At 40.2% G+C, this 17,265-nt stretch overlaps 1 protein-coding gene across 3 annotated transcripts in view; it reads left to right on the top strand.

The window, feature by feature from the left end:
* Positions 1 to 14,472, top strand: part of LOC127943111 (GTPase IMAP family member 8-like) — a 35,555-nt gene extending 21,083 nt beyond the window's left edge. The window contains exons 1-4 of one of the 3 annotated variants that reach the window (XM_052539302.1): positions 6,121 to 6,419; positions 7,808 to 8,452; positions 10,832 to 11,464; positions 11,570 to 14,472. In XM_052539302.1, the coding sequence (XP_052395262.1) occupies positions 6,404 to 6,419; positions 7,808 to 8,452; positions 10,832 to 11,464; positions 11,570 to 12,969 (2,694 nt within the window). In that variant the 5' untranslated portion in view covers positions 6,121 to 6,403 and the 3' untranslated portion in view covers positions 12,970 to 14,472. Of the gene's footprint in view, positions 1 to 6,120; positions 6,420 to 7,807; positions 8,453 to 10,831; positions 11,465 to 11,569 lie in introns of those variants that run through there. The other 2 variants (XM_052539304.1, XM_052539303.1) reach the window with 2 other exon arrangements.
* Positions 14,473 to 17,265: the final 2,793 nt, after the last annotated feature.

Raw genomic sequence — 17,265 nt, 5'->3', positions numbered from 1 at the left:
TATAAACTACAATATCATTAGTAAAAACGCATCTCTTTTGCCAAGCATTCAAATAATGCATCTCTTAAATTGTGACTGCAGTTGTATCCTTTTTTTTATAATTAACTTTTTTAACAACATATATTACACACACACCAGTAACAAAAATACAAAATGCAGTATAGACACATATTGATGTCTTCGCATCGTTACAACTTAGCATCTCTCAATTTGTACAGGACTCACATCCACAAGACTAATGAATTAAAACACACACACACACACAAAAACACATACAAACTATTAAGGCCTCCTAATACAAATACATCCTATACTCTCACATATCTTCAATTGTCTCCTTAAACATGTCACTATCTTCTTTCTCTATGAAGGATCTAAAGGGATTCCAAACATCTTCAAAAGTCTTACCCTTTCCTTTAATAATATATGTTATTTTCTCCATTGACATATTCAGTACCATCTCCCTGAGCCACCTTTTTATGCTGGGTGGTTCTAGATTTTTCCATTGTAATGCAATGGGGCGTTTAGCTTGCAAGATACACATAGAAATAAAGATACATTCCTTTGACTTAAGCTTAGGATACAAATGCATTAGAAAAATCCTTGGTTCAAAAGGAAGACTCACATTTATTATTTTACCAATCATATTATGCACTTCTTTCCAGAATTTCGATATTTCTTCACATTCCCATATACAATGGAAATAGGTGCCTTTACAAACATTACACTTGGGACATGTATCTGGTACATTTTCATTAAATTTGTTTGATAATACTGGAGTTATGTATACTCGCATAAGCCAATTATATTGTAACAACTTTAATCTTGTATTGACTGTTTGTACTTGAGCATCTTGACAAATCTCACTCCATTCATCTGGTGTGATCTCCTCGTTAAAATCCTTACTCCATGCTCCTAAACGAGAGCTAGAAGACTCCAGGGAGCCCTCTACCAACATATTATACAGAAGTGAAATCCGACCTTTATCATGACAATCTTTGGTGACTACTCTTTCCAAAACTGATAATGGTGGTATATTTCCAGTACTTTTTTTAAATGATAAAATGAAACTTCTTATCTGTAAGTACCTAAAAAAAATGACTTTTAGGTATATCAAATGTATTACTCAATTCTTGAAATGACATAAGATTGTCTTCCTTATATAAATCTGTTATACTTTTAATACCTTTTTCTGCCCATGTCTTAAAACCTACATCTACTTTTCCGGGACTAAATTTAGGATTTCCCAATATTGGACAGTAGCGAGATATCTCACTTGTATAGTGTCTCATACCATACCCTTACCATATTTAAAACCATGGATTCGTAACCTTACCCTTCATTTTCTGTAAAATTTTACGATCCGAATCATATAAATATGATTCCAAAGGTATTTTATTCGGAATACAGTTTTTTTCCAATTCTACCCATACAGGTTGTTCATTAGATGTCGAGAAGAAAAACATTATAGATCTTAACTGGGCAGCAGTATAATACCATTTAAAATTAGGGCATTGAAGCCCACCCCTATCAAATGGTGAATATAAAAGAGATAATCTAATTCTGGATCTTCTATTGTTCCATATGAATTTAATAATTAACTTTTTAAGTCTAGAAAACAGATTACTAGGAGGTGTAATCGGAATATTCTGAAATAGGTACAAAAATTTAGGTAAAATATTCATTTTTTAAATATTAATTAAATATTTATAAATATGTGAAAATTTCCACATTATTAAACATAGCTACCTTACTGATAGGACTTTTCCTTTCTTCTTCATTCAGCAACATAACTGAAGATTTTGAATTATTGATCCGATACCCTGAGATTTTCCCAAATGTCTTTATAATTTGAATTAAAGACGGAATGGTTGAGTCTAATTTCTTTAAAAATAATAAAACGTCGTGAGCAAATAGCGCTATTTTATGTTCACTGCCAAACATTTCTATACCTTTTATATCACTGTCTTTTCTGATGGCAATTGCCAAGGGTTCAATAGCCATCAGAAAAAGGAGAGGCGAAAGAGGCGATCCCTGTCTACATCCCCTAGAAATATTAAATGATTTTGATATAAAATTATTAGTTAAGACCTCTGTCGAAGGATTCTGGTATAACAATTTAACCCATTTGCAGTATTTTTCTCCAAATCCAAACTGAATTAAAACATCAAACAGAAAATCCCATTCCACCCTGTCGAAAGCCTTTTCTGCATCTAGTGCTATTAATGCAGTATCTTTTTCCCCCTTTTTTTGATGCAGAATATTTAGCACTCTCCTTACATTATGACATCGTTGCCTATTTATCATAAAATCATTCTGATCCATCCCTATGACATAAGATGCCAATATTTTACTCAGGATTTTAGCGTCGGAGTTGAGTAAACTTATAGTTAGAAAATTTTCATTTATTGTTAGGTTTTCCTGATTTAAGCAATAAAATAATTAAAGCTTCATTCAAAGACATAGGAAGTTTATTCTCCGCAAAGGCTTCTACTTGCATGTCTAACATAGGTCTTACTAATTTATCTTTACATTTTTTATATATATCTATGGGGAGACCATCAGGTCCCGCCGCCTTACCCGCTTTCATCAGATCGATTGCCTCTACCACCTCTTGTAAACTAATGTCTTTTCCTATTTCATCTTTATGTTCTTCTGGTATACTAGGTAACTCCAAATTATCCCAAAAAGTTTTTTGTATTTCTGAACCCGAAATACATTCAGAATTATACAGTTTCATATAATATGATCTAAATGAATTATTAATTTCTTGTGGGTCAACAATGATATTACCATCTGACTCTTCAATCGAATCTATAGCCCTCTCCATTTGCTTTTTTTTTAATTTGCCACGCCAACACTTTACCTGTCTTTTCGCCTTGATCATAAAATGTTTGTTTCAGCTTTAATAACTTAGCTACAGTTTTATTTGCAGAAAGTGTTTTATATTTAGATCAAAGCATTAATAGCTGTTTATGTTTATCTGCACATATCGAATCACTATGATATACTTCATTTTCCAGCTCTTTAATCTCTTTTTCCAAATCTTGTAACTCCTGTAGAGATTTTTTTACTTTTAGAACTACAAAAACTAATAATTTGTCCCCGAATAAAACATTGAAATGCCCCCCACCGAATTCCTCCTGAAGTTTCCAATTGATTTGTTTCAAAGTAATTGACTGCAGTTGTATCTGATCAAATGCGCATTCTTATTCTTTAGCTTGGGTTAAACTAATTTATTTTACTTTGTTGGAACAGCTGTTATATGATTCTGACCCATCAGAGGACCTCAGATGATGCTAACCCTGAATCAACAACAGAACTAACAATTATTGCTACAAGTGTGACTGCATCATATAATAATTTGCTGTTAATAATGTTCATCGTCTGGCTGACTACGTCTTGTATTAATTTTTCTGAAAAATCCTGTCATACGTGCACAAACTGACAGTCACCACTTATAAGCTATTACTACTAAATATTGTAAAAAAAAAAATATTTTCTGTAAAGTTGCTTTGTAATGATTTGTATTGTAAAAAAGCACTATACAAATAAACTTGAATTGAAATGAAAGTGTGGTTTTATTTTTGTTGGGATTTATATTTTATTGTAATGTGGGGTTTGGTTGATGTGGGAGGGCGGTGTAAACTGAGTGTAAACAAGTCTTGTGTAGACACCTCGCAGCAGTACACGTGTGATATTTCACATTTGCAGTGCACTTTTATATTTGACACGTGTGTTAGAGTGAAGTGATGCACTAATGAGTATAATTTTATGAATTGTGAGTAGGGTTTATAGCATGTGTTTGATGCATTTTTATACTTCAAAACACTTCAACACACCTTAACTAGACACCATGCGATTAGATTTCAGTGTAAAGTGAATTGTCTGTCCACTCCAGATGTGACATTGCTACACAACACAAGAAAATCAGTCAAAAACTACAGCCAATCAGAACAGTGTGTGGGCGGAGCCTCTCTGTAAGCACGTGACAGAATGGATATAAGTGCAGAATTCATAAATGTTAAGCCATTTTAATGTTAAACCAATTAGTAAATACATACTAAGAGACTGAAACAAACCGAGTTTCATTCTTCTGTTGAACACAAAGATATTTTGAAGAATGTTGGTGACCAAAATGTTGCTGGTAGCCATTGACTTCCTTAGTATTTGTTATATTTCATTCCATCTGTTTTAATTCTATGAAAGTAAACCATATTTTGTGTTCAGCAGAAGAAAGGAACTCATACAGGTTTGGAACAACATCAGGGAGAGTAAATAACAACAGTTTATTTTTTGGGTGAACTATCTCTTTAAGTGTTTGTGATGTGCTTGTCACTGCATAATGTGAAATTTTAAAACTATGCATGAAAATGATGGGTTTTTTCACCAGAAGAAATATAGTCCATCTCTGACATGTGTGTGTAATATACCAGAACAATCTAAAAATAACAAAGAAAAGGTACAATCACACAGTACATAAACTCACATTTCTTCTCCAGTGTCAGTGGGGCTTCTGACAGCTGAGTTCATGCAGCATTTTCAACCGCCATTTTTATTCGGATAATTTTCAAAATATTACTGTTATCGTGTCACGAAATGTAGTTTTAAAAGTATTTCATGAGAGGATGTAGTTGTTTTAAACTGAAACATGGGGCTTATTTATAAAGACAGTGTCTATTTCTATTTTCGATGTCGGAGACGAGCTCCATGCGATCAGCGGGAGCTCAGTCATCATGAATCCGCCGAGAGCTGCCTTACCTCGGCTAGACCTTATGACATGAGCCGCTGGCTCTGATGTCTCTTTCAAGATAAAATAACTCGTTTGGGGTAAATCTAATCTTTGGTCTTTGTTCAATTAATCTATTAATATCTTATATATACAAGCAAGATCCTTTTTATTCCTGTTTCTTTAAAAGTATGAAGAAGTATCATACAGCTCTGGGTATCCATATACAGCGATGATAAGTTTGTCCTCCATTGTTGTTTCGGATTTTCCACCCGCTTGCTACGTCATAATCACGTCACTACTAGAACAAGCACCTGATTGATTAACGCGGCGCGAAATTTAGCCAAAGTTCTGATTTTTTAACTCGTGCGTTTCGCGCGTCAAAACACTCGAAAACGCTCAATTCGCGCCGCGTCATTCCCAGGATGTCTGTTCGCGTCTTTGCATTGCATTAACATTGAAATCACTCGCGCCAGACGCTCTATTCGCATCTGGTGTGAACACAGCATTACACTGCAACCATCAGCGGTGTCTGTCTTGTGATAACTGATGAGTGATGATGATAATTATACTCACCCTCGCTCGCCTTCAGATTCAGTTCTTCGTGTGTGAAGGAACAGCGCTCGTTGATCAGTGCAGCTGCAGCGCCCTCTGCTGGTGAAGAGAGTCACTACACGATTGTTCTGGAAACCAGTAGCTGTCTGGATAAAATGTTTCAGGTTTGTTTCTTATTATTTTAATTTCCTATTTAAAGGACATGTTGTTTTGTATAAAGAGAGGACATAGCTTCACTCCGGATGGAAGAGGCTCTGAAGGATCTTAAGGGCAAGCATGGCTATCTGAAATGTTGGCATAATATCACAAAAAAAAAAAAAAAAAAAAAAAAAAAAAAAAAAAAAAAATATATATATATATATATATATATATATATATATATATATATATATATATATATATATATATATATTAGTGTATGTCCTCGTTGATGTCCTTAGTCAAGAGTTCAGATAAAACTGATTTTAAAACATTCATTCACATGGATTTTTTTTTTTTTAATGCTTCACAAACACATTTACAGATAAATCAGGACATCCAAATAGATTGCATAAAAACATAAAAATGGGATATAAAATATACATTAGGAAAAACAGCACAGTAGTCGGAAAAATAATTTAGTAAAATAAATATATATATTTTTTCTGGCTGATCTGAACAAAATGAGCAACTTTCATCAATATCCCAAAATTGTGCATATTGAAGTGAATCCCACCCTCCCCTCCCTGCTGAACTTCCGCGAAAACGAGAACGAAAGTTAAAGCCACCCTCCCCTCCACCAACACCACCACCACCACCACCACACACACACACACACACACACACACACCATAGAACTATATAAGCCCTGCACTCAGAGTCTATCGCACCTAAACTCATGTTCAGGAGAAGCTGCTGCTGCATTTACGAGCATCTGCTTATTAAGCTCATCAGAACCATTACAGAAGAAACGCTTCTTCAATATTTCCATATTTCTGTTTATTAAAAAAAAAAAAAAAACGTGATTAGACGAAAACGGTTTCATTCTCAATTATTTTTTAAACCTCCACGGACGTGTGCAGGATAGTTCTTGTCTTTCAGCGTTTTTCTTTTTCTATTAATTTCAGTGTTGGCGTTGAAATGGCTTCAAATTCAGGTAAGAATCTAACTGTATGCAAATATATTCATGAAGTAGCCTATTCATGACAGAGCATCATGCCCATTCAAAGTGAGGAGGAGAAAGACAGATAATCGTCGAATAATATGTTCTATATTTGATACAATAACCCCCGCGTGATTAAATCGTTCAGTGCGTCTATCATCAGCTGCTAAATTCAGATCTGTGTTCTCTTTGGCTGACGCTGAGCCAGAGACGCGCATTAACCAATCACACACGATCCTGTTGCGCTTATGACTGTAATGACCAATCAGAGGTGTCCAGATGAGTCATCGCTGAAGTGCGCTGTTTTCTTCACAATCACTGACTGAATACCTCGTTCTGGCGAATTCTTTAGTGCAGATGTGTGTATGAAACTGTGAGTAAGATATTATTTTTATAATGTAAACATCTTCAGTGATTTAATGGGAGTTTTAGAGAGTGGTTGAACTCTAGACTGTCAGTGAAAATGTTCTTTGATCATGTAAATATTATTTTCTCTCTTTCTGTACAATAATAGTGTTATGATCAGTAGCCTATCTTATAATATTTTTATTTACATTAACTTTCAATGTTAAATTCACATTAAATATAAACTCAGTCGTATTGAGTATCTTCGTGTGACAACTGTAACTAACGAAACATATTAATAACCGCAGAGCCTCAGCATCTTTTCACCTCACTTATTTTAGTTAAACCTCTTCAGTATTTGGTGGTTAAACACAGATCCCTGGCACAAACCTGGGCTCTGCATTTAAATGTTGTATCATCTCTTATTCCTCATAACCATTAAACAGCTCTCAGCCTCTCTCTCAGCTGTCCTCACATGCATAATGCATCATTATATAGAAATGAAACCTACTCAAATGAAAGTGAGTTGACAGAAAGAAAAAAAAATCCCCATCCCCACCAAAGCAGCAGAGTAGTGATCTCACACAGCAACACAACACAACTGATGTTTAACTCACAACCCAGCAACACCTGATGCTGTAGAACTGTACAAGGGAACACAGAAACAATGAGGAACAAGGAAACTTCAGAATAAGAGTCCACAAAAAACAAGAATGGGGAACATAACAATAACAACAAATACATTCACAAAAGAACACTAAACAGCAAGAACACACCTGGAAACAACTGAATGAGGGATATACAGTATATACAGGCTAAGTGAAGGGAGAATTCCATTTGGAGTGTGTGTGTGTGTGTGTGTGTGTGTGTGTGTGTGTGTGTGTGTGTGCGTGTTCATTTGTACATTGGAGAAAATTTTCTGTGAGAGTTGTGTTTAGGGGTATGTACAGTTTATACAGTATAAACCCAACGTGTGTTTGTGTGTGTGTGTGTGTGTGTGTGTGTGTGTGTGTGTGTGTGTGTGTGCTCTTTTTCAGTGAGTGATCTGAGGATTGTGCTGATAGGAAAGAATGGATCAGAAAACAGCAGAGTGGGAAACACTTTACTGGGAACAGAAGCGTTTCACAGAGAAGCTGGGTCTTATTCACAGCAGCACAGTGTGAGAATCAGTGGAGCTGTGGAGGAGAGACACATCAGAGTTATAAACACTCCTCTCCTGCTCCAGAAGAATCTCTCATACCATCAGATCACACAGAGAGTGAGAGAGTGTGTGTCTCTGTCTGCTCCAGGACCTCATGTGATCATACTCATACTGCAGTATAATGACTTCAGTGAGAACAACAGACACAGAGTGAAATATCTGCTGAACCTCTTCAGTGAGCAGGCCATGAAACACACTATAGTTCTGACAACTGATGAAGAGAGCACAAATAATGCTATTCATGATTTAATAAAGGAGTGTGGAGGAGGACATCTACAGTTTGATACAGTAAACACAAGATGGCGCTCTGAGTTGTTCAGAAGAACAGAAGAGATACTCAAGAAAGAACAAGAAGAATTTCTCCTCTGTAACATGTATGAAGATGGAGGTGATGGAGCATCAGTGGATGGAGATCTGAGCAGATCTGGAGCTTCAGACAGAGCAGAAGATGAAGAGGAGGATTCTGATCGTGATGGAGGAGGTTTGTCAAAGTTTTTTTTTCATTATTTTCCTTCTAAGAATATGAGTTGAATGTTTTTGTCTTCTTTAAAGAGGTTGTGAAGTGCAAAATCAGCACAAGAGAGAACCCCTATAATTAATCAAAGCAGTCCTACCTTCATTATTGTAGTCTTTCAGCATTCGGTTCTCTCTGTTTGCCATCTTATCACAGACCCAATTTTCCATCCAACGAAGAGATCTATACCGGGGACTTTTTCAGATCTGCTGCAATTTGCCGGCCTCATGATCACTACTACCCTGCCAAACAAGGCCGCCGAGCACCAGGCATTATCTTCTTGACCAGCCACACGCTGTGGCCAATAGACCGTACAAATCCCTGAGCTCGCCTCGCTTCACAATACCATAGTCCCGCTCAAGACCCGGCTCTCCATGAGTGCTGGATCGCAGCAGGCATTCAACGAGCCTGGGCCGTGCCCCAGATCTCACTGCAGCTGAGCCTCACTCGCTTCCTGCCGCGGCTCAGCCTTTCACCGCAGCTTTTCTGGCTGGAGCGCAGTTTGAGGCTGCCTCCACTAGCGGCACAGCCTGTGTGTTACAATTTAATACATATTCAGGTGAAGATGCTAAATGCAGGTTTCGTGGCTAAAGTTTGTTAAACAACGTCATGACATAATTATGTCAGATGTTGATGCCATTTTTAACCTTGAAACCAACAAGGCATTTTTTCCAGAGTTGTCATCCACTCTGAAATGTCTAAAGGCATTACATTTGCCTTACTGTGCATGTATAAACCTCACCTCACCATTTACTGCCACGCTTACTCAGAATTTATCTGAAATGCAACTGCCCTACCTGTTATGCCGCAGGAAGGCAATTGTGAGTACATTTTCTGTTGTCTTTTTAGGACTGTGATATGAAAAGCATGCAAGGTCAATATCTTTAGAAACAGTGTGGCTACACAGGTTCTTCAGGGCATCACACACCCCATCCCCTTCCCACGGCCTACAGCAGCTGAAGCAAACGTGAGGCTGCCTCCATTTGTAAACATGCCCACAACTCTTCCACTCCCTCATGCTACTAATAACAATTTGTTTCTGTTCAGTGGCCTCCAGCTCCCGTAGTAAACGCTAGCGTGAGGCTGCCTCCTCTAGCAGTGCAGGCTGCACACAGGGTCTTCAGGGTCTTCCTGTGGCCTACAGCATGTGAAACAAGTGCAAAGCTGCTTCTGCTTGCAACACAGACCCTCACATCTCAGACTTACCCCTTTTCCTTTTCAGTGACCTCCATTTTCCGTAGCAGACGCTAGCATGAACATGTCTCCGATAGCGGTGCAGATCCATCCATACCCCTTTTCATACAACCCCCTTCCCTACTTATGGCCTGCTGCCCCACAGTCTAACCCCAGTGTGAGGCTGCCTCGGCTAATGGTGCAGGTCCCGATGCCCGCCATTCACCCTCTATTTCCCTCTCTTTCTTCCACTTCCAGAGCCGTACCAAGCCTGAGCACACCTCCGCAAGCGTGAGCACGTCTCCGCAGGCAGTTCCAGCAGCTATCTTTCCTCCTCCTCTCATGCTCCCCCATCCTTCTCTGTTCTGCCACACCCTAACCATCCCTCCAAACGCTCTCACCTTGGAACCATCTCAGAACCATCAGATTTTGTCAAGGCAGAGTGCTCCAAGACCTATTAGCGGTCAGACCGATTCCATATCACAGAAGCTCACCGAACCCTCATCAGCCAACCCCTTTAATGCCAGTCCATCCCTGTTCACTCAAACTCCTGACCCATCATAGCTAACCCTCCCCTTATAACATCCACTTATCCATCTATAACGGCCCATCCTCACTCCAGCCATACCAGCAGCATCCAGCTCCCCCTGGAGCATTATCTTAATTCCCACACTGCCGCAGCAGTGTCTTCTCCCACAGGAGCCTCTATATCCCTCTCCCACTGCTGAAGCAGTAGCAGCAGGAGCCCTTTCTGTCTTTCCCTACTGCCGCAGCAGTTGCCGCTCCTGATGGAGCAGAATTATTGGGCAGTGCTAAGCAGGAAGTGATGCAGAATCGGTGGGCGGGGCTAAACAGGGAGTGATGCAGAATCGTGGGCGGGGCTAAACAGGGAACGATGTAGTCAGCAGGGCTAAACAGGGAGTGATGCAGAATCTGTAGGTAAGCAGAATGGGTGTGCAAAGGTAAACAGGGAGTGAAGTACAATCGGTAGGTGGAGCTAAACAGGGTGTGATGTACAAATGGCCAGCGGGGCTAAACAGGCAGTGATGTAGAATCGTGGGAGGGGCTAAAAAGGGAACGATGTAGTCAGTGGGTCTAAATGGGGAGTGATGCAGAATTTTTTGAACTTAAGTTCAAATCACATTGTTAATCTAGTTTATTTCTTTGACACAGATCCAGATGGTGTGAAGCTGAATCTGGTTGTGTGTGGGAGTAACAGAGAATTAAAATCCTTCATATCAAACCTGATCCTGAAGCAGAGCGAGAGAAGATCAGAGCTGATCTCAGAGTGTGTGAGGAGAGACGTGGAGCTTGATGGACGTCTGATCCGTCTGGTGGAGCTTCCAGTTCTGTTTAACACTGAGCTCTCAGAGGAGGAAGTGATGCGTCAGACTCACCGCTGTGTGTCTCTCTGTCATCCTGGAGTTCATGTGTTCATCCTCATCATTCCTGATGCTCCACTTAATAATGAAGACAGAGCAGAAATAGAGGAGATCCAGAAGATCTTCAGCTCAAGAGTCAACAAACACATCATGATCCTCATAAAGCAGAACTCAGAGCATCAGACAGAAGAACTCAATGAAGAAACACAGTCTGTCATTGAGAGATTTGGAGCACAACATCATTTCATCGGCCTGAACACACAAGTGTCTGTGTTGATGGAGAAACTGGAGCAGATGGTTGAGGAAAATAGTGGTGTGTGTTTCTCCACAGAGACATTGATGGAGGCACAGATGGAGAAACTGCAGAAATTAGAAGAAATGAAGAAGAGAGTCCATTCATTAGAGACGTGGTTTCAGTCACAAGGTAATGATCAGAACACGTGCATTGATAAATCACTTTTCATGATTGCTGAAGTCTACAGTCTTCATTTGAAATTCAATATATTGTGTTTTTTTTATCTATCTTTAGATTCAAGAGACAGAGAAAATGATCTGAGGATTGTGCTGCTGGGAAAAACTGGAGTTGGGAAGAGTTCAACAGGAAACACCATTTTTGGAAGAGTCATGTTTAAAGCTGAAACATCTCAAGAGTCTGTTACCGAAGTGTGTCATCGAGAGAAAGCTGAAATCAACGGCAGACACATCACTGTGATCGACACTCCAGGACTGTTTGATACTGAACTCAGTAATGAAGAAACCCAGAGAGAAATCAGCAACTGCATCCCAATGATCCTGCCTGGACCACATGTGTTCATCATCGTGCTCAATTTAGGACAACGATTCACTCAAGAAGAAGCAACAGCAGTGAAGATCATCCAAGAGACGTTTGGTGAACACTCATTAATGTACACCATGGTGCTCTTCACCAGAGGAGATGATCTGAACGATAAAACCATTGATCAGTGTTTGGGAAAACCTGGATCTGCTTTAAATGAACTGATTGAAGCGTGTGGAAACAGATTCCATGTGTTCAATAATAAAGAGACTAGAGACCGAACACAAGTGACTGATCTACTGCAGAAGATAGACAACATGGTGAAAGAAAACGGAGAGAGTTACTACTCATGTAAGATGTTCAGAGAGATGGAGAGAGAAATACAAGAACAACAGAAGAACATACTGATGGAGAAAGTGGAGCAAGTGAAAAGAGAAAAAGAAGAACTGATGATGAAACATGAAGAAGAGATGAAGAGAATGAGGATGAAGATGGAGGAAGAACAACAGATTCACGAGAAAGAGAGAAAGAGAAGAGAAGAAGAATTTATTGAGAGAGAAGAACGGTATAAAACAGAGATAAAAGAAAGAGAAGAACAAGAGATGAAGATACGAGAGGAGCTAAAGAGAGAACGAGAGGAGATGAAGAAAGAACGAGAGGAATGGATGAAACAGATACAACAGGAAAGACAAAGAAGAGAAGAAGAGGAGGAGAAATGGATAAAGAGAGAACAGGAAATGATGGAGGGAGAAAAACAGAAGCGTAACAAAGAGAGAAAGAGAAGAGAAGAGGAATTCGATGAGATGGAAGAGCGATATAAAATGGAGATGAAAAGAGAACGGGAGAAATGGGAGGCACGGGAACGACAAGAAAGAGAAATAAGAGATGAAGAGTTGAGAAGATGGAGAAGGAAACAACAGGAAACAGAAGATGAATATTATGAGAAACTTAAACGAGAAAGAGAAAGACAACAACTTCAGTCCGATTATGAAGCACAGATGAGAATGATGATGATGAAGAAGATGGAGGAAGAAAGAAAGAATAATGACAAAGAGAAAAAGAGGCTAGAAGCACTGAAGAGAGAACAAGAGGAATCCGAGAAACGGAAACAACAGGAAAGACAAAGAGAAGAAGAAACACCCAACTCTGTTTGACTTCAAACAGGAACTCCTGAGGTTCAGCTCACAAACAACAAGTCAGAATAAAAACCATCTCATTTTAAATTAATTTGACAAAAATGTAGTATTTGGGAGTGAACAAAGCTTTTATCGCACTACACTGTGCTTTTCAACAGTTTATATGACTGCTGCATTACTTAGGAAATATTTCACTGGTTTATGATCATCAGTTACTCAAGCAGTTTAGGATCAGCTGAAAGCAGAATTTAATCAGTTGTTGTTAGTCTGTAAACTCGTTGTCAGATTCAGATTCAGATACACTTTAGAAATGATAACAAAGATCTTCAGCCCAGATGCCGCAGATTTCAGAATTGTTCTCTTCACCAGATGATCTGAAAGCAGCAAATTTGGCATTTTTTGCTTCTTTAATAAATCAAGCTCAAGTTTAAAAATAAGAAGCCGAATATGAAAAAAAGAGAGAAGGGATATGAAATGGAATATAAAATCATGAGAATGAGACAGAGGGAAAAAGAACAAAGCACAAGATAGATGAGGAAAGGGAGAGAGTAGTTCAGAGAACAAGAGGAATCAGAAACAATCAGAAGAAGAGAAACAGAAAAGAGATGAATATAAACAAAGAGAGGAGATGAAGAGAGAGAATGGAGATCAGTTTTATTCAGATTAGTCCTGAATGTCCCTCCTGCTGGAAGATGCAATGGACAGGTAAAGTGTCTGGACTTGCTTTGATTACTCTTTCTGCACGGTGTGTTGTGGAGGATCTCCTGAAGTCCTCAGTCTTTAAGTCTTCAGCTTCAGGTTGTTAGATCTGCCCCGGGACACCAGATGATCCTCCTCCAGTCTGTGTGCAGACTCATGCGGGACATCTGCAGAATCATTTGAAACATTTAGGAGCTTTACAGAGGCATGTTTGTAAATGCAGTTGTTGGTATATAAGGCCTGCTGTGCTCCAGTGCTGAGAGTCAGGGAATCTGAGCTGGGTTTGCCCACTTTTACACACTTTTACACACAAGAACTGTAAAATCTATCGCTCCAGTGAATGAAACATGAGATGCTGATGCAGGATATAATGATTCTTTATAGCATGTGTGTGTGTTTTTAAGAACAATGCTAATAATTGAACCGTATAATCTTTGTTCATGTATTTAATAATTTATTATATAACTCATCATTTTCCTTGCTTGCTTTTGTTGTTTAATCTAATGTGAATTGTCTGATACAGCAATAAATCTCCGCTCAGTGCTGCTGACAAAGCTAAAATGTCTCTGTAGTGTGTTTAACCAAGTTTATTTCAGTGTACAGCCAATATATTCACATCGACATATACACACACAATTACAGACGGAAAGAGGGAAGCCAGTTGAGCGGAACGGCCAGCAACATCCTGACAATTAAAAGCTTCAACACCTGAACCTGATCCTGATTTTTCTGTGTGTTCTTCTGTGTTGCTCTTTCTTCTCCTGCTGTCTAACTGCTGTTATCAGTGTTGTGTTGTTGGTGAAATAAATAGATGAACATCAACTGCTGATTCACTCTTCATTTAATTTGACATAATAAAACATGTGATTTCACCCGTTTACAGTCCTCTCCCATGCACAGTGTACATTTGATCATTTATTTGTAATTCCATATATGAAACACATATAACTTGTCCCATCTCGTGGAGTACAGAGAACACAGTCGAGTGAGAGACAGAGGCCTTCCTCTTTGAGAGACGCTACCATCTTCTGGTCTCATTATGTCTGCTATGGGACCTGGAGACGACAGTTCCCCGTTTCCCATTCTCATGGTTACACTCAGGGCCATGCAGAGACCTTTGAAGGGGCAGGTGCTCAAAGTATAAAAGGGGCACGTGGAGCATGGCATTTAATAGGTTTATATTGTTTTGTGTAGAACAACATTAGCTGCATTTTTTTTATAAATATAGAATTTTGATAGAATGTAAATTAATCCCCCACACTTTATTCACGGATGTGTGATTACGTAGAGGTTTCTAGTTTCTAGTATTGATAGTCTTTGCGTGACCTGACGTATAATTCGTATCCAAAATGAGAAGTGAATTGCTGTAGTACTAAACATTCCCCTGCAGTGCATATTTTTATCACAGCACAAAAGGGATAGGATTCAATTGTGGTACAATCAATGCTTTATTGAGAGTCTCAACAGACAAATGGTAGGGCAAGGAAGATTGTGTCTGGCTCTGTGGCAAGATAGCGCAGGGAAGCAATGGGCAACCTCACTGAAGACGGCGGAGCAGGAATTCCAACCGGGAGACGAGAGATCAGGAACAATGAGAAGCATCAGCCTGACAGGACAACTGACACTAGGAACTGACAAACAAGACAGGGTTAGCTCTCCTTAAATAGAGCCTGATAACGAGCTGCAACTGAACTTGATCAGCTCACAGCAGCTGCACAGAGACACACATACTAACACACACATAACATGCACGGATGAGTAAGTGAACCCAACAACTGTGACAGGGACCCAACTCCTCTCCTCTGGACCGTAACCTACCAGTCCACCAAATATTGGAATCCGCATCCTCTCCGCCTCAAGTCCAGAATACGGTTTACCGAATAAGTGGGTTCCCCGTCCATGAGACACGGCGGCGTATTAAGGGGAGATTGAAAGATGGGCTTAATTTTTGAAACATGAAACACAGGGTGAATTCTCCTGCACGCAGGAGAAAGTTTAATGTGGACTGCCACTTGAATAATAATCGTAGTGACAGGAAATGGGCCAATGAATTTGGGAGCCAACTTATAACAAACGGAGTGGAGTCATGGTAGAAAGCCACACACAACTGATATGTAGAATCAGGGGCCAAAAGAATAAGAGCCAAAACGAAGTGGCTCTTGAGTTTACATCAGCTCAACACATCATTAACAAGTGCTTGAAAAACGCAGGGAAATTTGATAACCTGAAGCGCATAATTAAATGCGGTCTTCCACTTATCCCCCTTTCTTATGTGGACCAAATGGTAAGTGTTACAAAAATCAAATTTGGTGAAGACGGATGTCACGTTTCGGGTACACAGGAGACAAGAGATCCAATCGCAGTGTGAGATTTATTGGGCAATCCAAAATCAGAGTCAAAACAAGCCAGGGTCGTAACCAAACATCAGTCCAAACAGAAACAAACAAACAAACAGGATCAGGAAACAGGAACTCGAAAACTAGGAACACTAGGAAACCAGGTGACGGAAAGTAAGGACTCCATGCCGACAAACAGAAAAGGACTGGTTAATATAGGGAGGATAATGACTTAAAGTGAAGACACCTGAGTGCAATTAACAGGAGTTCAATTACTGTGATGAAGGGACAAGGCTAGTGGGAATTGTAGTGCCTACGGTGAGGTGCCTATGGGGAAGTGAGACCACTAGTGGACACCCAAGGAAACAGAGACCAGACAGCGTAACATTACCCCCTCCTCCACGGAGCAGCTAACAGATGCTCCACTCGAACCCAAGAAGGTACCAAGGAATACAGAGACCAGGAGGGAGGTGGAGCGGCGGAGGACCAGGGGGAGGGACGGAGGGCCAGGTAAAATGGGGAAACAGAGACAAGTGCAAAAAACAAAAACAAGGAGACCAGGAGGGAGGTGGACCGGCAGAGGACCAGGGGGAGGGACGGAGGGCCAGGTAATAGAGGGTAACAGGGACAGGAAGTGCCAAAAAACAAAAACAACAACAACAAAACACAAGTCCGGGGGAGTCAGAAACCCACCAGGGCGGCACAGAGGACCACCACATCCGTGTGGTAGAGACCGAAGCCCACCAGGGAAGCACAGAGGACCACCACAACCGTGCGGTCGAGACAGAAGCCCACCAGGGCGGCACAGAAGACCACCACATCCATGCGGTCGAGACAGAAGCCCACCAAGGCGGCGCAGAAGACCACCACAGCCGTGCAGTCGAGACAGAAGCCCACCATGGTGGCGCAGAAGACCACCACAGCCGTGCGGTCGAGACAGGAGCCCATCAGGGTGGCACAGAAGACCACCACAGTGGGATCGATGATACATGAGAGCAAGTCTGGATAGGCAAGTCTGAAACAGAGAACATGAACAAGTTAAGGGTGGCCCCCGTGGCCACGACAGGATCAGTCGAGCGCTCAGAGAGTTCGGCTGAGATGTGGAGAAGCTCTGGTAGTTCAGCAGAGACGTGAAGAGGCTTTGGTAGTTCTGCAGAGTTTAGACTGGATTCAGGAAGATCAATGGTGACTTGACTCTGCTAATGTAGATCATTGGTGACCTGACTCTGCTCATGAGGATCATTGGTGACCTGACTCTGCTCATAAAGATCACTGGTGA

This window comes from Carassius gibelio, chromosome A22 (assembly GCF_023724105.1).
Source record: "Carassius gibelio isolate Cgi1373 ecotype wild population from Czech Republic chromosome A22, carGib1.2-hapl.c, whole genome shotgun sequence".
Taxonomy (NCBI): Eukaryota; Metazoa; Chordata; class Actinopteri; order Cypriniformes; family Cyprinidae; genus Carassius; species Carassius gibelio.
This window is presented reverse-complemented; position numbering and strand designations above follow the sequence as displayed.